The sequence below is a fragment of the Myotis brandtii genome, unplaced genomic scaffold (assembly GCF_000412655.1).
Source record: "Myotis brandtii unplaced genomic scaffold, ASM41265v1 scaffold136, whole genome shotgun sequence".
Lineage (NCBI taxonomy): Eukaryota > Metazoa > Chordata > Mammalia > Chiroptera > Vespertilionidae > Myotis > Myotis brandtii.
In genome coordinates, this window is record NW_005354829.1 from 3556375 (window position 1) to 3581604 (window position 25230).

The 25230-nt window shown below is 36.5% G+C and overlaps 1 protein-coding gene across 2 annotated transcripts in view; it reads left to right on the forward strand.

Moving 5' to 3' along the window:
- FSTL5 (follistatin-like 5) overlaps nucleotides 1–25230 on the forward strand; it is a 592573-nt gene that overhangs the window by 308905 nt on the left and 258438 nt on the right. For both annotated transcript variants that reach the window (XM_005860522.2, XM_014534995.1), the window contains exon 6: nucleotides 8739–8859. In XM_005860522.2, coding sequence (XP_005860584.1) covers nucleotides 8739–8859 — 121 coding nt within the window. The remainder of the gene's footprint in view (nucleotides 1–8738; nucleotides 8860–25230) is intronic.

The following is a 25230-nucleotide window of genomic DNA, read 5'->3' on the forward strand; positions in this document are numbered from 1 at the left end:
AGTTAGGGGCAACCAGGCCTGCAGGGGAGGGCAGTTAGGGGTGACCAGGTTGGCAGGGGAGGGCAGTTGGAGGTGAGATCAGGCTGGCAGGGAAGGGCAGTTAGGGGCAACTACGGCAGCAGAGGAGGGCAGTTGGGGGTGACCGGGCTGGCAGGGGAAGGCAGTTGGGGGCGACTGGGCCCGCAGGGGAGGGCAGTTGGGGGCAATCAGGCCGGCAGGGGAGCGGTCAGTCGTCAATCAGGCTGGCAGGGGAGTGGTTAGGGGGTAATCAGGCTGGCAGGAAGAAGCAGTTAGGGGCAATCATGCAGGCAGGTAGCTGAGTGGTTGGGAGCCAGCAGTCCTGGATTGTGAGAGGGGATTGAGCCAAACCGGCAGTCGGACATCCCCCCAGGGGTCCCAGATTGGAGATGGTGCAGGCTGGGCTGAGGTACACCTGCCCCCAGTGCAAGAATTTTGTATACCGGGCCTCTAGTTAAAAGATAAGCTAAAGCATATTACAATTTTAATAGTTTATTTGAATAAAGGTTATTTCAAAATGGGCAGCCAAACTGGAAGTGGTTAGAAGCAATTCACAGAGGGGAATTGGGGGATAATTTTTATAGAGAAAAAGCAAGAGCAAACTAAGGAGATTATTGATTGGCTGTAGTTTAAACCAAATGGCTGTTTGTGATTGGATTTTCTTGGTTTTCCATTTAATAACCATGCGGCATTTCTAGGCTTAGATTTTTGTTTGCTTGTCTAGGCACCTCTGCATTAGAGCTGCCTCAATTTAATGGCCTTCTTTTTTTAAAAAAATATCTTTTTATTGACTTCAGAGAGGCAGGGAGAGGGAGAGAGTTGCCTCAATTTAATGGCCTTCTTTTTTTAAAAAAAATGTCTTTTTATTGACTTCAGAGAGGCAGAGAGAGGGAGAAAGAGAGAGTAACAACAATGATGAGAGAGAATCATTGATTGACTACCTCCTGCAAGCTCCATACTGGGGTTCGAGCCTGCAATCGGGGCATGTGCCCTGACCAAGAATCGAACTGTGACTTCTTAACTCATAGGTAGATGCTCAAGCACTGAGCTACTCTGGCCTGACTAATGTCCTTGGGGTGAAATGTTACTGGCAGCTTGGAAAAGCTGCTCCTTGCGTCTCTCCTCATTTCATAAAATAACCACCCATAGAATTTAAGTAAGCAAAGTCATTCTCTCATGATTCTGAGTTTAAGTAAGCATCTGTATCAAGTATATTGATTTAGCTTTTTCTTCATTTAGATTCTGTCATCTTAATTAGCCAATTCACATTAGGATTGCATATTAGAATGAAATATTTCCCTAATGTGCACAAATGCCAACTCTTTATTAAAATAATAAAAAGAACTACTTGTTCACAGGATTCAGATTATTATATTATACATATTTGACTTAAAAAGTCATTTGCTCAATGACTACCATATGTGACTACATTTACAAAATTAAATAAAAAGCAGGCATACATAAGACCAGATATGTTTAAGCTAACAGTATGGGCATGGCGATGGTGTTGCAATTTCCTCATGTATAACAATTTTCTTTAAAAATTGTTAGAAATGTTACATAGGGAATGGACCCTTAATCTTTATTTTGAGTTTATAAAGCTTATTACATTTGTAGAGATTTTTTAAAAAGGTTCTGATGTCGAGTCAGTATATTTATTTAACACTATGAGGTTGGTAAGAATTGTTGTGTCTCATAGATACAAAGCTATCTTATTGGGAACACATTAAATACAAATAAATAAGCATTTGTATAGATAAAAAAGAATGATAAGTGAGAACTTCAGGAAATGACCTGGTAATTAATCCTATTTAAAATTTTAAAAACTCATAAGCCAATCAGGTATTCAAAATAAGGCCACAGAAACCAGGGGTTTGACTTAGAAAGGCACTGGAAATGCCAGTAGTTAGGTCCTAGCAGCAAGGGGTATATCCTTTCAAGTGCTAAAGATTTCAGAGAAATAACAGCAGCAATTAGGACTTAGAGAAAGGTAAAACCTGTAATTGCTTCTTTTGGTGCAGCTCAGGGCTACAATTAAACACCAGTAGTTTCCATTGTATCTGGAAACATAAAGTAACTGTTGCTGGAGGTAGACTGTGGTCTAGAAATAAGTATTTGCTAAGTCTCAGGAAATGAATTTCAGGGACTCATGGCTTAGGAGGATTTGAGCTGTAATGGCAAGATTTAGTGGAAAGACATGCAGGGCATAGGTGCCCCTGAAGAGGCTGCTGCACTGCCTCATCCATGACCAGGTAGTTCAGCTCCATCTCCCAGGGAAAGAAGTCCCTGGCTGCAGGCCCACCAAGCCCAGGAGGAGGAGGGTTGGGGCCCAGAGATGCTGTCCCATTATTTCAGCATCAGCATCTGAAGCTCCAGTAGTCCAGCCTAGTCTCTGTTCCCCTCGGCTCACTTTCAGCGCTGTGTTTTGGCCTGTGCTGCTGCCACACCCAGGCCCACATGCTGCTATGGAGGGAAGAGAAAGAGAGAGGGAGTGAGTGCCTCTAGCTTTTGTTAAGCTGTGATTACATTTCCTTGGCTTGGGAAAGAGTAGGCTTTCCTTCAAACTATGGAATCTCGTTCCTGTATCTTCCGGGGGCTGTGCTGGTACCTCCCCATAGCCAATCCCTTTTCTGGATCTTTCATGGTCTCATGCCATTATTCTATCCCTTTTCCCAGGCTTGACTCCTCCCCTTCATAGTGACCATTTTAGCTCCTACTATCATGCCTCATAGTTCTGTTTGCTCCTCTGGATTCTACTGCTCAAGTGGTTAGTAGAAGGCTTCCCCGTGCCATCCTGGCTTTAATTGCTCATGTCTCAGCAAAGGAATCTCCCGGGGCTGATTCTCCTGCCCTACTGGGGTGGCTGCAAAGCTGCCACTTCCTATTTTGATTGGCTTAGTGTCCGATTCTATTTTCTCCCTTCCTTTGTTAATAACTAACTGCCTAGGCTAACGCTAACTAATCTACACTAATAAAAGAGAAACATGGTAATTAGCGTACGACCGCTACCCTTTTCATTGGCTAATCAGTGAGTATATGCAAATTAACTGTCAGCCAAGATGGCGGCCGGCAGCCAGGCACTGAAGCGAGCAGGGAGGCTTGCTTGCTGCGGACTCCAACGTTCCAACAACTGAAAAATTAAAATTGTTATTTTTTTAATTATAAACATACTAGTGGCCCGGTGCACAAAATTCATGCACATTAAAAGGGAATTAGAGGAAATATTTTAATATTGCTATTTGCCCTTTCTCTATAATAGAAGTGTCAGAGATGAAAGAAAATTAGTAAAATGTATATGAAAATCTCCCTCCTGTCAGAGTCTGGGGCATGCTGCGGGACCCAGAGTCAAATTCCCGCCCACCCTCCTGCACCTGGAAATCGCACGAGACCCAAACCCAGCCGGCCCCACCCCTGTCAAGACCCACAGGGCGGGGGGGTGCAGCCTCAGGTCCCCCGGCCCCAGCGTGAGGGCATGAAGACGTGACAACCATTTGCATATTAGCTCTTTATTATATAGGATTATTTGTAGCATCTTTTCTTTAGAATGTCAAGGAGGATTTAAATTTTTGGCATGCATGTTTAAAGAACCTCTGTGAGCTGTATAGAAGACCTTAAAAATAAAATACTTTTCTTCTCAGCAGAGTTTTAATAATCTTATCTCTTTAGCTGGTCTTTCAAATGAATTAATATTGGCCCTATATTATTTTTTAATGTTTTCTAATATGTTAGGCATGTTAGAAAACCTAACAGATAACTTAAAAATTAATTATTTTAATTTAGTTCTTTTCTTTTAATATGTCTATTGTAGGGTAGCATCAGTTACATATGATTAAATAATTATAATTAAAATACTAATTATTTATTCATTCTTTCACCTTTTTTATTTTGGGAGCACTGTTGAAAATTAATTATCTTGTTTATTTAATTTTTTGATTACATGTTCCCACTAATCCTCTTTAGAATATTATCTTCATGGAGGCAGAGACTGTCATTCTTTTCTTTTTTTCTAAAAGATGAAACCAGGTAGCTATTTCTATTTTTTTATTTATCTTTATTGTTGAAATTATTAAAGATGGTCTTTTTCTTCCCCATTGATCCCCTCCAGGCCTACTGCACTATAGTCTGTGTCCATGGGTTATGTATATATGCATATAAGTTCTTTGATTAATCTCTTCCCAACCCTTCTCCCACTTCCCTCTTAGATTTGCCGGTCAGTTTCATGCTTCCATGTCTCTGGATGCATTTTGTTCATCAGTTTATTTTGTTCATTACATTCCACATCTAAGTGAGATCAAATGACAAGTTCTGGCGAGGATATGAGGATAAAGGAACCCTAGTACACTGCTGGTGGGAAGGCTAACTAGTGTAGCCACTATGGAAACAATATGGAGTTTCCTCAAAAAAATAAAAATGGATCTGCCATTTGACTCAGTGTTCCCACTTCTAGGAGTATATCCTAAGAATCCCAAAACACCAATCAGAAAGAATATATGCACCCCTGACTTAGTATCAAATCAGCAACCTTTTTGTGCATAGGGTGGCACCCAACCAACTGACTCACACTGGCCAGAGCTATTATATCTCTTAGGACTATCAGTATCATAATCTTGGATTTCCAAATCATGTCATATCTCCAGAAATCTAATGCATACATTTCTCTACAGCAGGGAGACAATTTTGTATACCCACTTTTGACACTTTCTATTTTTCTTTCCAGCTTTATTTTTAGATAACTTATCATCATCTGACCTACTCTATGTTAAACATGTATGTTTCTTTGATTCCCCTTAAATGGAATGTAAATTTCACATGGGAGGGGTTTTTGTATGTCTTTCTGTTGGCTGTTTTCTGGACCTACGACAGTGTCTGACATGTGGTAGACAGTCAAAAATAATCTATTGAATGGATGATGGAATAAATGAATGAAAATGAATACTAAGGAGAATAGTTTATTTTGCAGAGTGATAGTTTTTATCTTTGTTTTCGCATTTTTTGTTTTGGAATGAAAAGAGTATAGTACAAAATATTGAGTCATCTCTGAGTTATTACAATTCCACATGCAAATTGGACAGTTCTATTATGTTGATACTAAATGCAACCCCTCTTGAATGTTGTGTGTCTGAGCTCCCTTGGTGACATACATTCTGCTAATATTTCTGTCTTGTCACAGACTTTAACCTATTTGGAGCCCAAGATTCACGCTTCTTGATCTTTAGTTGGGGGGGTGGGTAGGAGTATAAAATATTTTTATTTTTGCAGTCTTAAAGAACTCATCAAAACACCGGCAAGTTTAGGAAACATCTTCACTATTCTACAGTAGCAAACATAAAATCATGAGTGGCCTACTAGGCTTAATCACAGACACCTAAATGACAAAATAATCAATGACTCTAGTCCTATCATGAATTATTAGTTCAAAAGCAAGTAACACGTGCATTTGAGGAGCCCAGATTGGGAAGTTATTGAAGCATGTGCCAAACAGAAAATGAAAGAAGTTCAGGGGATTATCAAAGTCCTACCAATTTGGATCCCCTGTGTCAAAAATGTTTAATGTATTGCTATGTACCAGCAAAAGAAATCTGCTTAGGTTTTCTATCACGCTTTCTTCTCAATAGTCAAATACCCATCACTTCAAGGCTATTAAAATTCTGGATATCTAAAGCAATTATTTCATGCTGTTGAAAGCTCATAGGAAAGTAGCTCCCTCATACGAAACACCCCAGGCTATACCAGCATCCATCAGGAAACTTACAAAAGAAAAAAAAATATGAAGAAGTATGATTTAAGTAGGTTATTTCATTGAGCAAAAATGGAATAAATGAGGAAAGCACATATTTAAAATATTGATGAGTGAGGGAATGAACCACTGCTCTCTGTGCATGGGCATGGCCCAGTAGAGATGAACAAGGTTTTTAGAAAGGTCACTAGCTAGGTCATGAGCTTTTCTAGGGCCCTCTTGTTAGAACAGAAATAGACTATTGGGGACTAGCTATAATTTTAAGGAATATTAGTCATGCTCTGTTAACCATGGTTATTGTGTTCTGATTAGAGAAAGCACATTCTAACCTGGTTGAGAGTTGTATGCGCTGGGACATGGGAACTATCATCGTAATGCAGTCCATCCTCCTTTCCAGAGCACTGCCTATCATCATGGAAAGATTTACAACCTCTTGGCTGAAACAATCTAGTCCTGGAGGTGCCTGCCCTTTGCAGCTTCCCCACCCCACAACCCACATTGCCAGTAGCTTGTGAAGATTCTACTGTGCCTACTTCCTCATGCCTGTGATTTTTACTTTCCCACATCGTCTTTGTCCTTTTACCCAATATAAGCAGCTGGCTTATGGGGAGGGGTAGAGTAGACTTTGTGGATGACCTGCCGCTCTCCCATCCTGCTGGCAGTATTGAAATAAAGGCTCATTTATGATTCAACCCTGTCTCTGCTTAATTGGCTCAAGTAGGGATAGGCAGCCTGGATCCCTTGGTTGCACACTCATTAAATAGAATGCCCAGCTCAAGTTCTATAGTCATGATCAAATCAAGATCAAGCTAGTCTTATGCCAGAGCCAGCATCCAAGAAAAAGGTAAACGTTTGTTCTCTTGGTCTAATATGTGATTTAATTGGGATAAAATATTAAAAGAGAAATGAGGTAGAAAATGATGGAAGATTTCCCCTCACCTTTCTCTTCCATTTTCATCTCATTACATATAGTATGAGAATAAAAGCCACTGAAAATATTATTAAAACACCTGACTAAACCCTGGTGTAACTGCATCCTAAAATGTCCACAATAACATTACAGAACTTTAGGAAGAACATAGTGAGGTAAGATCAAAGACACTGATTCCCCTTCTACCCAAGAAAAGTCCTTCTCCATGATCTAACAAATAACAGATGGAGAATGACTGAGAGCTCTGTTGCTTTCTAAGTAGAAAAGCAGTATTTGCTTTCTCATTGGGCTCGTAGGAGAGATGGCTAAAGCTATTAGGTAGTTGTGTTAATCCTCCAGCTGGATTGTACTCAAGTGTAGAGTTTAACACATGCTATCAACAATATCTGTTTATATGGATCTATTAAAGCAAACAAATGTTTTGCCTCTCCCCCAACCCCCCTCAAAGGCAGGAAATATGAGCTTAACCAATGAAATTTTAATACAATGTATAAGGATAGAGAATGCATTATGTTGTCAAAGTTATATTTGACAGTGAATATGTTGCCATCGCATATCATCCCTCAGGTGGCTAAAGATAGGACTGGATGTTCTAGTCACTCACATCTAAACTCCATCCTCAGAGCTGCCTCTACAGCTCATCCACACTCACGCGTAAAACGCGTAAATGAACTTTTCAGATAGAAGTGTTCTAAAATGGGTGGGAAAATAGCTTAAAGGCACCTGAGAATCTTTAGAAATTAGAATCACAAATCTACCATTGATATACAAAGAAAACCGAAAACATATTGCTCTTCCAAAGAAAATAGTACATTGTGAATGCATAACCATAAAATGCTCAAGCTGGTGTGGAAATCTGCAGTGAATTATTTGAGAAAGGAGCACAATATATATTTTTAACTTTAAGTGACTATTTTTCCAGTGAATACTATAGGTTAAGTCTTGCCTCTGACTATATGCATGCACACATGTACTAGTATGTGTGCATGTATGCTTGTGTGTAATGTTTCTTACAACCATGAGATACAGATGATACTATCTTCAATGTCTAATTGAGGGATGGTTAAGTAATTTGCCAGAAACTATAGAGCTGCTAAGTGGCATTGGCAGGACCTAAACCCAGAGCTAGCTGACTTCATAGCCTGTATTTTTTTCTGATTACACTATATAACCTTTAAAAAACATGCACTGTGATGCACTGCTCCAAGCAATCTGAACTATGGCCTCTGTCTGTGGAATATGAAAGCCCATGGAGCAGTTATGCAGCTCCCCAGAATGAACAGGAATGTTAGAAAAATCTTGGGGAGCTCCTTTATATGACAGGCAATAGTCAAAACCAGTGGAGTATAAAAAGCCTCCAGCCTCAGTCCCTAGGACAGAGCACAGAGTAGAAAAGCAGTTGTATGATTTTCCTCACCCACCCACGCTTGGATAGATTTTCATCATCAGTCGGTGCATTAATTCTATCTGGCTCCTGGAAACAGTCATTTGCTTAATAGCTCCTTTGTGACCAAGGGAGTTAATGCACAATCCCAAACGGCTGCACTTCCAGCAGGGAGAAGTTTAGGCAGAGGAGAAAAAAAAAGTCTGACTTCATATTTCACAAATAATACAAGGACAGAAGTTGGAACAAAGGATTTCACTTGTTCTGTTGGAAAAGAGCCCTGTTTTATTTTGACACAGGTCACTGAGACAGAGGAGGCAATTTTCATGTGGAGGTATTTTCTTGAATCAGTATAAATGGAACAAAGTAAAAGAGCAAAATACAAAATATCCTTTTAATGTTCAGATTTTCTGTGTCCTACTGTGAGATTTTTATATTGGAAAGTTCAGACTAAATTCCTAGTATCTATCTTAACTTTATCACTTTATATCTTTGAGATAGTTAAAGATAATTGTCCAATAACTGAAAAACAGATTTTTTTTAAGATTCAGTTCTTTGCGGAACTGCACACTTAAAATGATCTAATAATTGATTTTTACGTACAATTAATAATACAATAGAAATGTTAAGACACAGATATAATTGTATGGTTATAATTGTCTTGTCAGGTGATAAAACAGGAAGAACTTGTCAAGGATCATTCAGATTGTACTTTGTATGATCTACTGAAATACGATGATTTTAACTCTGACAAGCACCTGGCTCTTGAAGAATTTTATAGAATATTCCGTGAGTATAAGATTCATTCCCTAATCCCTCTTTGTTTTTTGTTTATTTTTCTGTTTATTTACACAAAAGTGTATGTTTGCTTGGTTTTAGAATACAAGTTGTCTTAAGAAAAGTCATATTATTGAATACTTACGTGTTTGGCTGTATATGTAAAAGCTAAGGGACTTAGTAGTTCTAAAATGAAGAGCTGGAAATATTCAATAACCCTGATTCCAGTTTAAGACATTAATTCCACAATGCAGCTTTCAAGGCTATTTCAGAGTAGGAGTACTTGACCAGTTGAACAAAAACAGTTTGATTATTTACACACTGACTTTATTTTTACTTTATTGGGAAACCAAGATAGATGAATAGAACTTTTCACATTTTTTTAAAAATATATATGTTTATTGATTTCAGAGAGAGTAAGGGAGAAGGAGAGAGAGATAGAAACATCAATGATGAGAGAAATCATTGATTGGCTGCCTCCTGCATGTCCCCCACTGGGGATTGAGCCCGCAACCCAGGCATATGCCCTGACTGGGAATTGAACCATGACTTCCTGGCATAATATGCAAATAGACTGAACGACTGAACGACTGAACAGCAGAACGACCGTCTGGACGACCTTCCGGACAACTACACTATGACATATTCTGGTGCCAGGCCAGCCAAGGCGGGTGTGTTGTGATTGGTCTGGAGGGCCCCGCCATTGCCCCATCATTGCCCCTCAGAAGGAGGCTCAGGCCATGGCCAGCGATCCTGTGGCAGGTGCGCTGGGCTAGCCAGCGATCACCCCTCAGAGGGAGGCCCAGGTCAGCCAAGTGATCGCACCCCACACTTGTTGCCCACAGAGGGAGGCAACCAGTGGTGGGAGAGGGGAGGCCAGTGCCACACAGATGGCAAGCAGTGGCAGCGGGCGGGGTGGGGCCAGCTGCCAGCAGCCAGGAGAAGGAAACCCTGATAGGACTTGATACTTGAGGGGTCCCGGGCTGTGAGAGGGTGCAGGCCGGGATGAGATGAGGGACACCCCCCATGCATGAATTTCATGCACCTGGCCTCTAGTTGGTTCATAAGATTATACAGGTTTCAAGTGCATATTTCTATGATTCATGATCTGAGTATTGCATTGTGTGCCCACCACGCGAAGTCAAATCATCTTTCATCACCATATATTTGAGCTCCTTTACCCTTCACTACCCCTTTCTTTGTTTTGATTTTTGTTGTTGTTGGTTTTTGTTACATAAAGCTTTATTATTTCCATTTGGTCCAATGCATGGGAGAGGGCTCCAGAGTACTTAAAAGGATGGCTAGTGATTGCAGGGAAAGGCTCAGGCAAAAGCCAGACACCAGGGGGATGCTGAGGGGCCCATCATAGGCCTCTGGGCTCCAAAGGCTCCTATTCGTGCAAGAGGGTGAACCTTTTGAAGAGATACTCGCTCAGCCCAGCCTGGGTGCCAGCCAGCCTGAAGATGTTAGTCAGGTGGTCGCCCATCTTCCTGTTGAGTTTTACCTCCTCATCCAGGAAGCGGTTCTTCAGGAAGTCACAGAGATGAGGGTCTCTGTGGGTAGAACCCAGGGCCTGCAGCTCCAAAAGGGCCTGGTGACTTCCATGGCATCCTGATTTTTGCCCCAATCATCTTGGGTAGGATTCAGCAGGAAGAGAATGTGGCCACCACACTGGTTTTGCATCTTTAAGAGATGCTCAGTGCCCTGGAGCTACTTCTCCAAATTGAGGAAGAAGTGGCCCACATCCTATAAAACCACATCCTCATGATTGAAATAGAATCCCAGAGAGAGGTAGTTGTGGGAGGCCTACAGATGTGGGTTGGCCAGGTGGTTGATGGCAGTCTACCTCTGTGGAATAATTATGAGGAAGTTGGGAGCTCATGGTTATTCAGCAATAAGAAGTTAAGGTGAAAAACCAAACCAAAACAAACAAACAAACAAACAGTTGGGCTGGTCTCTGAGGCTAGATGGCTGAGGTGGTTCCAAAGGTGGTGACTGGAGAAGATGCTAGAGGGTGGTCGGAGGCTGGGAAAAGGGGTGTCCCTGGGTCTGTTCCATCCAAACACTGTTGAAGCAAGTGACAGATCGGGGACCATCGAGGGGTCTGTCCCCTCTTCCCTTTGGCAACCACCATATTGTTGTTTGTGTCTATGAAATTCTGTTTTTCTTGTTTGCTCATTGGTTGATTACAGTTTTATGTCCCACATATGAGTGAAATCAAATAGTTCTTAACTTTTTCTCTCTGACAGGTTATTTTGCTTAGCATAATATTCTCAGGGTCCATCCATTTGTCACAAATGGCAGTATTTCATCTTTTATGACTGAGTAGCATTCCATTGTATATATGTACCACATCTTTATTATATATTTAAATAAAAAGAATTTGCATAGGAAAGGAAACTTATATTTATGTTATTTCTTTGTAAATTTTGATAATTTTAAAATTGTTTAGACTTATTTAAATTGACCCTTTGTGCTTTATAAAGCAGTGTTATGAGGATGATCTGTTAATAAAAAAAATCTTCCCAGTTATGTTTTAAAAAATAATTCAAAAAGAAAGAAGTAACAGACAAAAGAAACAAACAAAACAAAAAAGTTTAGCAGTTGGTTGCAAGAATAATAGAAAAAAAAATAATTAACTGATTGGTATTTGAAAATCACCAAAGAATCAAAGTTAAATTGGATATACAATATGCTATATGTATATGCATTACATATTGCTTTCCAAATATACATATGTAGCATATATATATTTTCTAAAAGGCAGGAAGGAGAATTTGTACTTTAAATGTATTTTTTAAATTATGCTTCTGCCATCTATCAACAGCCTAATATTGAGAAATTACTTATATCTCTGAAAATCCATAGAAATAAGGATAGTAATTTACTTCTCCTATATAGTAAAAACCTAATATGCTAAGTGTCTGGTTGTCCAGTTGTCCATTCAACCAGTCAAAGCATAATATGCTAATAATATGCTAAGGCTGCTCAACCGCTTGCCATGATGTGCACTGACCACCAGCGGGCAGACAGTCGCCTGGTCGACCAGTTGCTATGATGTGCACTGACTACCGGGGGCAGATGCTCCAACTGGTAAGTTAGCTTGCTGCTGGGTTCCGGCCGATAGGGACTGAATGAGAAGGACTGGACATGTCCTGGAACCCTCCCACAGTCTCTCCTCGGCTGGTTAACCTCCCACATCCCTCCTCAGCCTTGATCATGCACCAGTGGGGTCTCTTGGCCTGGCCTGAACCCTCTCACAATCTGGGCTGGGGGCCCCCCCCCCCACCCGAGTGCACGAATTTCGTGCACCGGGCCTCTAGTCATATAATAATTTTATATTAACACAGTGAATTATATTTTATGTAATACTAGATACAATCAAATTAATATTTGTGAAACAGTTGCACATTACAAACTTTAAGGCAAGATATCACTATGTTCTTCAGTTTCAATTAACTTGCATTTCCATTTTAAATGACAAGGCAGAATACAAGAGGAGATGACCCAGTAAACAGTTATCCTTTAAAATTGTTCTGAAGGCAAGACTACATTTTACATAAAACAAGAAAGCTTCATCTTTATTCCATGTTTATGTGAATAAACTTAAACATGGAGAACTTAACACCTAAGTGGCTGAGTTTATAATCAAACCCAAGTCAAACTAATTATGAAGTCTATGTATTTTCCATTAATCTTCACTCTGTAGTAAACATTGTTTTGTGTACTCAGGGTGGCAGGGAGAAGATATGGCTCATCAGGGGAGAAATTATATATAATAGAATATAATTATATGATATATAGCATATTATATTATGCAAGATAGAAGGGATAGATGTCATAGAGAGGCCTGCAAAAGATATTAAGTGAATTGAGGATATAATCTCCAGCTTTGGGAATCAAGGAGATTTATGAAGATGGTAGCAATTGAATTAGTCTGCAGGATGAATGGATTTGGACTTTAGGGGATGAGAGATGGGAAATAGACACAAAGAATAACATAAATAAAAGCTGAAGCACATGACATACCAGTGTATTTACAGAAACTAGTTCAACTGCAAGATCTGTTTAAGGTCTAAATTCTACATTAATGTATAAATTATTATTACTATTTACATACTTATTAAGCATTCAGTCTAATCTATCAACTCCTATAAACCACCCCTCTATGAACATACATGGATATGATTAAATAACAGTAGTTGAAATATATAGCAATAGCAGAAAATATTTTTAATGTTATATAATTCATTAAGCCTCTATAAGATAATTAAATGTATATATTTGTGTAGGGTTTTTTTATTCAAAATATACTTATTGTTGATGGTGGAATGGTGGAGCTGGATACTAAAAAATAATCACACAATTAAAATGAGTGTGAACAATATGTTATTTTTATGACAGCACAGCCAAGACTGAATAATGATCCCTGGCACTATCAGTAAATAAGAATCTTGCCTAGAATATTGCTGCTTGCACCTATCATGAGAAAAAATAATACTATTTAGGGGGATATGGTTTGAAGTTGCTAAGGAAGGCAAGGTAGTCAGTATATTGTTCTGGTAAATCAAATTCTGCAATTCCGAAACCTGAGTTCTCAATAAAAGTGCTCAATAGAGAAATAGCAAAATGTTGTTAAAAAGGAGCCACGTTGTCTTAGGGAACTATTGATTTGGAGAGAAAACTGTTGGACTTTGTTAACTATTTAACATGGTTACCATTTTATGGTAATTATTTATAGTAAATGCAATGAATTTAATGAATATTGTAATGATTCTGCCATTAGGTCAAATATATATATATAACACGAAAGGTCTACATTTTTAATATTCTGAGTCACAAAGATATTAGGTAATGAAATTCTTGTAATCAGCAATCATATTATGAGCCTTTTCTTTGGATAATCACAAAACTGTCTCTTAACAATGATAAAATGATGTTCACATAATTATTTAGAAAAGACAGTGTTTTTTAAGCAATGCTGGAATTATATGAGATATTTTAATATTCCTGTGGTCTCACCAAGCAGTTTTCTAGAAAGCTGTTATATTTTCCAGTGTTACATCCTTGTTTAAAATTATTATGAAGCTATATAATGACCCTTCAGAGATAGCAAAACTAACTTGTATGGATTTGTCCTTATTAGCAAAAAGTATTTTACTTAAATGTGAATAGAAAATATATACCTATTTCTTTCTTTCCATCTGTTATAGCACTTTACAACTAAAACCACATTGTGAAGGTCAGTGACAGGCTTTGTATAAAGACATGGTTTTAAAAAGTCACTCTATAATAAAATTTCAGGTAGTACCATGAATAAAAAATGTATAACAATAGTGAGAAAGCAGTCTATTCAGAAACTATATATTAAGTACCTATGTGTATAGAGTATTGTGATAGTTAAAGTAACTTGAAAAGATAAAACTCCTTTCCCTTAGGAATATATCATCTTAGGCAGATAGTGATAAAAACGACAGATATAGGAAGAGTAAAGAGTAATCATCTTCTACATCCAGAATGCATTCTCCCAGACAGTTCCTAAAAAGAAAGCCCAGAAACTAGAAAGTCCCTAAATGAATATCTATTAGAATAGACTAAGGCTAGTATAGTTAAGAAATGTATCTTGATTTACTGGTAGATAAAATGATAGGCAGGTTTCCTGAGTTTCACATTTTTATTCTTTCTGCCACAGTGTAAAATAGAAGAAAGTAAAATAACCGGTAATTTGCAAATAAGAATAAACAAACAGCACATTTCAACTGTTAATTATACTATGACATATCAAACAGGAAAACATTAATGGTAAAAAAAAAACAAAACAAAAAAAAAACAAAAAACAGCACATTTCAACTGTTAATTATACTATGACATAAATTTTCTATGAAATAGCTTTTTTTCCGCCTTTCTGAATAAGATGAATTATTTTAATATAACCAATAAACACTAGAAGGTATTCGTGTGTTTTTTCTCCAGAATTTTGACATTATTTTTAAAGTTATTTGATTTTTACTAATGTATTGGCATATTCAAATAGAAACATTTAATTGGAAAATATTGTGGCCTAGAGTTCAAGTGAGAGCTTTGGTGACATATAAAAATATGAAACATGGCCCTGGCCAGTGTGACTCAGTTGGTTGGAATGTCGTCCTGTACACCTAAAGGTGGCAGTTCTATTCTCTGTTAGGGCACATACCTAGGTTGAGGTTTGATCCTCAGTCAGGCCGTGTGCAGGAGGCAACCGATGTTTCTCTTTCACATCAGTGTTTCTCTCTCTCTCTCCGTTAGGGCACATACCTAGGTTACGGTTTGATCCTCAGTCAGGGCGTGTGCAGGAGGCAATTGATGTTTCTCTTTCACTTCAGTGTTTCTCTCTCTCTCTCAAATCAATAAACACATATCCTCAGATGAGGATTAAAAAATAATGAAACATGTAGTTAAAATTTGATTATCTGATAAGAAGTGGGTTATATAAGGGGAGTATGTAAAGAGAAAGAGATGGACAAAAGAAAACTAAACTAAAACTGAACAGCAAAACACTTAGGGAGGTAGGGTGAAAGCCAAAGGAATACATCATTATAAAATTTTAGTAAGAAACTACTGACCAGCCCTAGCCGGTTTGGCTCAGTGGATAGAGCATTGGCCTGCGGACTGAGGGTCCCGGATTTGATCCTGGTCAAGGCACACGCCTGGGTTGTGGGCTCGATCCCCAGTAGTAGGGGCCGAGGAGGCAGCTGATCAGTGATTCTCTCTCATCATTGATGTTTCTGTCTCTAAAGAATTAAAAAAGAAACTATTGACCAATAATCTAAGGCTGAGTTCAAAACAAGAAAGTTTAGTACAAATGCATGGCAACTGGATATGGCAGAAGGAAGTCATTGGTGACTTTTCTCACAGCATTTTCAGGAGAGATGTAGAGTTAGAAGCAAATGTATTGGTGGTTGAGAAGTTAGATCTGACAAGTTGTGGGAAAATTATGCTGAGCAAAGAAGCAGAGCACATAAGTAAGTATACAGCAAGTATACAGTATATTTAGATAAAATCCAAAATAAGTAAAACTCATCTGTGGTTATAGTAGTTAATATGAGGGTTGCCTTTGGGAGAGGTGAAGGAAGATGGGGTGGAGACACAGGTGAGAGGAGGATTTCAACAGTGCTGGTAATATTCTATTTTTTTTAGCTCCATTAAAAATCCCACACTGATTTTGGAAATGCTGTACTAGACATTGATATAGCTACTTATTTAATTAAAAATGCACAAATCATTTCAGTATGAAGCCTTGCAGCAAGTTTAATTGGCCCATTGGAAAAATAGCTCTACTATATTGTTTGATTACAAAATTAATTGACATATTTGTTTGTGTAATTATTTTCTGCGTTAGACTTTATAGATGGGGCCTGACAGTTTTGGTAAATACAGCTCAGTACCACTGGCTTACAGGTAAATTCCAAGCTATGTTACTGTTACTATATCCAGGTTTTGTATACCTTATTGGGAAGGGAGTCTCCAAAAGATGATTATTGAGGCCCAGCCTGTAGACAAGTGTTCCTAAGGATGATGTTTGGGTCCTAAACAAGATTAAATACTTTTAAACACTCACAGTTAATGGAAAGGAAACAGGTAAGGCAGTACCAATTTGAACTACATAAAAAAGACAAAACGTCTTAAATGTGTCCCATTTTAAGATGATCCTGTCCTCCCCACTGTTGAGATTACTATAATCTGTTGTAGCTGGTGTGCCATTATGCTTCTTTTTGCCTGAAACCTCTGGCGTTCTTCACACAATGATCTCCCACTGGAAAATTTTATTTGCTGATCTAACTACTTGTAACTCCTAATAGCAGACACAATCAGATATTTCAATTTCTCTTTTATTTCAAGTGAAACATTTTATTTCTTAAGGTATTGACTCTTTTTGTTATATAGATACGGAGAGTATGGATTCTTCTGACACAAAATGAAATCAAATTTTTAAAAAAAGTAAAAGCAATAAAATGGGAATTGATCAATCATTCTTATTTTATACACGGTACCATATCTTGTCAATCACAACTTAGTGCATCTGACTTAAAACTACTTTTGCCTCATTTCAGTGTAATATTTGGGGATAAAGTTTGCCTGAGGCTATTTTTGGACTCTCAAAATCATTTTTGTAATTCATAGGTACTTTCACTTTTTTAACCCCAGGTTCTTTAGACCAATTTCTCAGAAACTCCTTGAATCGAGCCTTGCATTGTTCTTGAGTGGTTCTGAAACCCTGTCTTGAGTACATCTAGTTCATAATGACTTCACTGTGGAGGTCCCCAGCTACACTGCTGCCCCACAGCTAAGTCATTTGGGCGTCACAAAGTCACCGCACCTTAACAAAGCCTTCGGTTCACTTTAAACATCTCAAATTTCCAAACTGAATTTCCACTATTGGGATTTAATTTTGAACTAGCCAAATATTGTTCAACAATTCAAGGCAATTTGAATGTAATATATCATGTATATCATCTACTAATTAGTAGCTGTTTTTCTGAATTCCCTTCTCTAGGTTAGTTTGAGAAAATGCATTTCATTTACATTTTTCAGTTGAATGTTTATAAGATTCTTCTCTGTCAAGTGATCCTTTAGGGAGGCATGTATTTACTAAGCAATTCTTATTATGAAATATAAAATCAAGTGTTTTTAAAACATATAATATAAAATAATTATATACATGTAAGCTACTACTCTTTTAAAACTATTTTTAAATTCAAGAATTTGGAAGCTAGCACTTAGAAAATACACTTTTGCTAAATTTACTTTACTACATAGTTATTATTCTCCTCACTGTTTTTATTTTAACCATAATAAAGGTCTATTTTCTCAGTTAAAAGAGTTCTACCACTTTTACAGAGAAGTTAGATAGGTGTAATCAAATGAAACATGAAGCTTTAAATAGGCCTTATCAAAAGCATCTATAATAATAAAACCGTAATATGCTAATTAGACCGGACAGCCGAAGGACCTTCCGTACAACCTTCCACATGACCTTCTGGACTAAGCCAGGGCTGTGAGGGCTGAAGCAAGCTTCTGCGGCTGTGAGGGTCGAGCTTCTTGCACGAATTACGTGTGTCGGGCCTCTAGTATACAAATAAGATTTAAGTTGAATATCTAATATTAATTTGTTCTATTTGATCTTGTTGAAAAAATGAAATAAATCAAACAAGGGAAATGAATTTTCATCAATTTAAGCCAACTCACATATTAATAAAAGTTCAGCCATAATTCCATATCACTTTTAACAATGTCTATGTATTTTAATTATAGTAGAAGTTTAAAAAAGAAGGCATAAAAGAAAAATTAAGAATGAATATAATTCCATCATTCAGTTATAATTACTTTGATATATATTTTATGAAATTATAACTATAATATTTTTATATCTTCAAGACTTATAATTATACATAATTTCAATTCATTAAATATTGGTAACATATCTCAACATCAATATAGTTTAACATATTTTTAAAGGCTTAAATTGTGTGAAGATACTAAAATTGTAAAATTATTATTTTCTGATTGTAACACTCCATTTATTACTATTCCCAAGCCATCATTTATCTCCTTAAATATTAGCCCTGCCCACTTAAAATTGAATACAAGCAAAAATATTAATCATCCTAATAATTTTTAATTTTATAGCAGTAGTTAAAAAAGAAAAGAAGCAAGTGAAATTGACTTTAACAACATTTATTTATCGTAATGTATACAAAAATATCACAACATACAATCAATGTAAAATTAAGAAAATAATTGACAGTTTTTCCTATCAAGTTTTGAAATCAGTATATATTTCACACTTACAGCACATTTCAATTTAGACTAGCCACATTGCAAATGTTTCATAGCCACATACCAGCTTCCATCTTGGATGGTATTATATTACAGAGGTAAGAAAAAAAGTCTATCTATAATTTTATTTTAATTATTTTCAATATGAGGCCAAACACATATTCTAGTTGTAAATAAATAACATAATATGATTCTTATGTTCATTTCTGTTTTTCAGTTAACCAGAAAAATACACACGTATAGGTAATTGTAATAATCTAATATACCCTCAACATAAATGTGTATTTTAAAAGCAGAGTCCAATAAAATGTATTTAATGCCACTTTATTTTGGTGTCTCCAAAATGTTGCATTAGCTATGGATCATTTAAGTAATATATCCCCCTGTCTTCAGTTTACATCTGTAGAACGTTTTCTGGTGAAGCAAGATCAGAAGTAGCAACGACAGGAGGTCACTGCCATCAGTGGAGCATTGGAGTTGATTAAATTTCAGGAATTTTGCTATCAAATTGATGTCACATTGGAAACTGGGAATGGTCCCATTAATGGGAACCTTTGCACCATGGATATAGCAAATGTGTCTACAAGTCCTAGCCCTACCACCAGCACACCTTGTTCAAGCTCACAGAGCTGGTCTCAGACATTTACTAGAACACCACTGACTTCAGTCTACCATACTCTAGGTCAGTGGTTCTCAACCTTCCTAATGCCATGACCCTTTAATACAGTTCCTCATGTTGTGGTGACCCCCAACCATAAAATTATTTTCGTTGCTACTTCATAACTGTAATTTTGCTACTGTTATGAATTGTAATGTAAATATCTGATATGCAGGATGTATTTTCATTGTTACAAATTGAACATAATTAAAGCATAGTGATTAATCACAAAAACAATATGTAATTATATATGTGTTTTCCAATGGTCTTAGGTGACCCTTGTGAAAGGGTCGTTCGACCCCCAAAGGGGTCTCGACCCACAGGTTGAGAACCGCTGCTCTAGGTGATATATTTTGAGAGACTGAAAAAGAATAGTTAGGTAAATAAGAGGGTATGGATTTAAGAAATATTTAAGAGAAAATACCCAAAATGCTTGGTGAATGGCAAGGCTGATAATTTCTAGAAAAAAATATTGGAATACATATATTTCTCCATGCAAAGTTAGTATTAGTAATATACTATCAACAAGTTTGCTGTGGTTTAACAAGAAGATATCTAAATAAGTTTAGTGAAAACAATTCTTGCTTTGTCAAAACTAAAACAAAAAAAAATATTCTCATTATCTCTAGAAATCTTAACATAACATATTATAGTAGAAAACCTTACATGTGTGATACAATAGGTTTTTGTGCATGAAAATTAGTTTTGAGCACTTTGTTGCAAAATTTTTGAGTAACTCAAGTAAGAAAAGTTTAACTTATTTTATTTTTCTTTTTTTAAAAATATATTTTATTGATTTTTTACAGAGAGAAAGGGAGAGAGGGATAGAGAGGTAGAAACATCGATGAGAGAGAAACATCGATTCAGCTGCCTTCTGCACACTCCCCACTGAGGATGTGCCCGCAACCAAGGTACATGCCCTTGACGGGAATCGAACCTGGGACCCTTCAGTCCACAGGCCGACGCTCTATCCACTGAGCCAAATCGGTCAGGGCTTAACTTATTTTCTTACCAATGAAAAGTGAAAATGAAAATGGTAAACTAAATTAGTTGAACAAAGTGAAGATCAGAACCAGTGATTGTGCTTAATGGTATATGCACTCATCATATTTCCATTGACACATTTTATTTACTATAGTCATCTTTTATAAACCTGTCTATATTAACATTCTGAAAAGTAATAGGTGTCAACTCCCCAATATACATAGTAGTAACATTTTCTTTTGAGATCAGTTTATCTTACTCTATATTGAATGTGGTGTGTTTTTCCTCCCTTATGGGTTGACACATTTCTTATATAAAGAATATCATTTCTGTGAAGTCTCATTAAAGGTGTAGATTATTATCCTGTCCTTTGCAGACATTTTGACATTCAACTAAAAATGTAAAATTAAACATTTTAACACCTTTTAACTATGTTTAAACAACAGACAAAAGTGCTATAAACACCATTGCCTATAAATATTCACTTGCTTTTATCACCCCATATTGTAATTAAACAACTTTGCTATACTATCATGTTACAAAAGGTTTTATATTAGCACTGCATTTCCAGTTTTTATAACTTAAAAAGTCGCGCATTTTCACATTTCGTTATAGGTATATGAAATAGCACCTGAAAAGATTTTTATGTGAGACTACACTTCCCCTTCTGTCAGTGTTTTTCAGTATTTTGGGATTTTGAACATTTTCTCATTTTTATTTCAAACTTGACTTGTGAAGTTGTCACTTGCTGAAATCTAAGGATTTTTGAGACATTATGATAGTTCAGGGAGATAGTAGATTTTATCAACTCTAATTGAAATTATTCCTCAAAATCCAGGCTTACAGTCACCTTTTTTACCCTTTTAGCAAAGAATTGCATTTTTCCTCCATAAACTACTCACTCTTGCTGTTGCTGACTCCAGGAAAGCAAAAAAAAAACATTGCATCTGATATTTCCTGTCCCTAAAACTCATTTTGTAATTCTCATTTTATAATTGCGTTACTTGGCCTTTTACCATTTTTTTTCCACACATGACAGTTATTCATAAAATACTAATACCCAAAAGTATAAATATTTGATTATAATAGTATATAACTGCTTCCACAGAAGCAATATTAGTTGAAACAGTATCCTTATTTTTAGAAGATATGTAGCTCTAAAAGTGTTAGTGGATTTGAACTGAAAAAGTTTTATGAACAGTTTTATCATTTTTTAAATATTATTTTAGTTGAGAGATAATTTCAGAATGCTAAGAACTGACCTATGCCAATTAGATCATTATCAGCTGTTAGGTTTCTTGTAGCATCTATGAGAGACCTCAAGTAGTTAGAGGAGAATTAATGCCTCATGTCACCTCCCTAATAGAAACCACTTGCTTGGTTACCAGATGTTATATGAATGTTTGTATGTAATGTGGAATTTGGTATACTTATTTTCACCTTTTATCACATTTTTATAAATAGAAAGAGATAAATTAGGGATGGAGTTATATTATGATTGTTGCTAATTCATCTTATTATGTTATAAAAAATATAACCCAACTTGATAATAGTTGAGGAAGGTACAAATTGTGTCAACTTAGACTCTATCAGTTCAATGGACCCTTAAATCTATATGTAGTAGTCACATGCATAATATGTCATAGTCAGAGATTTTCTGATTTCTTAAACAAATTGTATAGGATTTTCATACAGTATTACTATCTAAAAAAAGTCTACACAGGATATGCTCATTCCTTACAGATCCCTGACCATATATTTTTACTACTCTTGTTATAATGTGAAAAAATCATCTATTCGTGAAAGAACACAATATTTAATAATAAAAAACTTATATTTGTTATGTTCTTATACTAGTGGTAGAATTTGTACCTTGTTGAGCAAAACAGGCTTAATGGTTCTGAACTTGTCCCAATCTAAGCAAGTTAAATTTACAAATTATATTCTACTACAAGGATAAAGAAGCTAGTTCTATTTAAAAAAATCTGCTACTTAAAAAAGGTAAGTTTCAGCTAAACCACCATGCTAGATGCAACTGCATATTTCTTCATTTTGAAAATCTTGTGAGTCTTATTAACTCATCTATCAGTGTAAGGAATGACCTGTAAAATTTACAGTTCTGAAAACAGAGTACCTCCAAACTGCTTTCCACAGTGGCTATATCAATCTGCATTCCCACAACAGTGTAGGAGGGTTCCCTTTTCTCCACATCCTTGCCAACACTTGTTGTTTGTTGATTTATTCATGATAGCCATTCTCACAGGTGTCAGATGATATCTCATTGTAGTTTTATTTTGCATTCCTCTGATGGTTAGTGACATTGAGCATCTTTTTTCATGTGTCTATTTACCATCTGTATGCCCTCTTTAGAGAAGTATCTTTTCAGGTCCTTTGCCCATTTTTAATTGGATTGCTTATTTTTTTGGTGTTGAGTTTTAGGTATCATTAGATATATCTGTGAATATGTTCTCCCATTCAGTGGGTTGTCTTTTCATTTTGTTTATGGTTTCCTTTGCTGTACAAAAATGTTTTAGATTGACCTAGTCCTGTTTATTTTTTCTTTTGTTTCCCTTGTGTGAGGTGATATATCAGAAAAAAAAATTGTTATGAGAAATGTCTGAGATTTTACTACCAATGTTTTCTTCTAGGATTTTTATGGTTTCTAGTCTAACACTTGAGGCTTTAATCTGTTTTGAGTTTATTTTTGTATATGGTATAAGAAAGTGATCTAGTTTCATTTTTTTTGCCCGTATCTGTCAAGTTCTTCCAACACCATTTATTGAATAGACTATATTTACCCCATTGTATGTTTTTGCCTCCTTTGTCAAATATTGACTAAAAGGTGTGGATTTATTTCTGGGCTCTCTGTTATTTTCCATTGATTTATAGGTCATCTTTTATGCCAGTACCATGCTATTTTTATTACTAGGGCCTTATAGCATAGTTTGATATCAGGCAATCTCAAAAATTAAATATGGAAGTTCCTTATGATCCAGAAATTCCACTTCTCTGAATATATCCAAAGGAACCTGAAACACCAATTTGAAAGAATATATGCACCCCTATGTTCATTGCAGAGTTATTTTCAATAGCCAAGATTTGGAAGCAGCACAAGTGTCTATATTAGTAGTTGAGTGGATAAAAAAGCTGTGGTACCTTTACACCATGGAACACCATTTAGCCGTAAAAAAAGAAGGAAATCTTACCTTTTGCAAAAGTATGGATGGACCTAAAGTGTAGTATGCTAAGTTAAATAAGCCAGTCAGAGAAAGCCAAGTACCATATGATTTCAGTGATATATAGAATCTAATGAACAAAATAAAATAACAAAGAGGAGACAGACTCACAGATACAGAGAATAGACTGACAGCTATTAGAGGAGAAGGAGTTGTGGACTGGGTAAGAAAGGTGATGGATTAAGCAAAGAAAAAGAAAAAAGAAAGACTCATGGACACAGACAATAGTATTGTGATTGCCAGAGGGAAGGGGTGGTGGTGGAAAGTAGAAGCTAAAGGGTAGTGGAAGGAGACTTGACTCAGGGTGGTAAACACACAATATACTTACAGATGATGTATTGTAGAATTCTGCACCTGAAACCTCTACAATTTTATTAACCAACTAGAGGCCCGGTGCACTAAATTCATGCAAGAGTAGACCTTTCTTCCCCAGCTGCTAGCACCGGCTTCCCTCTGGCACCCAGGACCCAGGCTTCCCTCCGGCCTCTGGCAGGCACCTGGGACCCGGGCTTCCCTCGCAGCCCTGGCTTTGTCTGGAAGGTCGTCCAGAAGGCCATCCGGAAGGACACCCAGTCTAATTAGCATATTATGCTTTTATTATTATAGATGTAACTCCAATAAATTCAATAAAAAATAAATAAAAACAAATTTGACTTGTAAATTTTACCTGTACATATTTCTGATATTTTGAAGAAAGAAGTAACATATATAGTAGATTTAAAATATATTGGCAAGACATTTCATATTCATGGGTTAGAAGACAATATAGTTAATATTTTGATACAATACAAAGTTACCTATAGATGCAATGCAGTCTCTGTCAACATTTGAAAAGTATTTAGAAAAATCCATTCCAAAATTCATATAGAATTTCAGGAGTCCCTGGGTAGTCAAAATTATCCTGCTAGTAAAGGACAAAGTTGGTGGTCTCACACTAACTGATTTTAAAACTTACTGTAAAGCCACAGTCAAGGCAGTGTGGTACCAGTGTAAAGACTGACATATGGAATAGAATGGAGAGCCCAGAAGTAAGTCTTCATATACATGGTCAAATGATTTTCAAAAGGAAGTCAAGATCATTCAATGGGTAAAAGTCTTTTGCACAAATTATAGTGGGAAAATGGAATATCCAAATTTAAAAAAAAAAGAAGATAGAGCTTTACCTTATTCCATACACAAATATTAACTCAAAATGGATCAATGACCTGGAAGTAAGAGCTAAACGAATAAAACTATTTGAGGAAAACACAGAGGAAAGTGTTTGACATAAGATTTGGCTGTCAATGACATCTTGGATATGATGTCAAAAGTACAGGCAACAACAACAAAAATAGATAAATAGTATTTCATAAAAAAACACTTTTGTAAATCAAAAAATCACTATCTACAGAGTGAAAAGGCTATTCAGGGAAAGGTAGGAAATATTTGTAAAACATCTGATAAGGATTTAACATCTAGAATACATAAAGAACTTTTATAACTGAACAACGACAACTTAATTAAAAATGGAAAGTCTGTTTGATGCTTCTTTGTCTCTGTATGTATTTTTGTTCATCAGTTTATGGTGTTCTTTATATTCCACAAATGAGTGAGATCATGTAATATTTATCTTTCTCTGACTGGCTTATTTCGCTTAGCATAATGCTCTTCAGTTCCATCCATGCTGTTGCAAATGGTAAGAATTCCTTC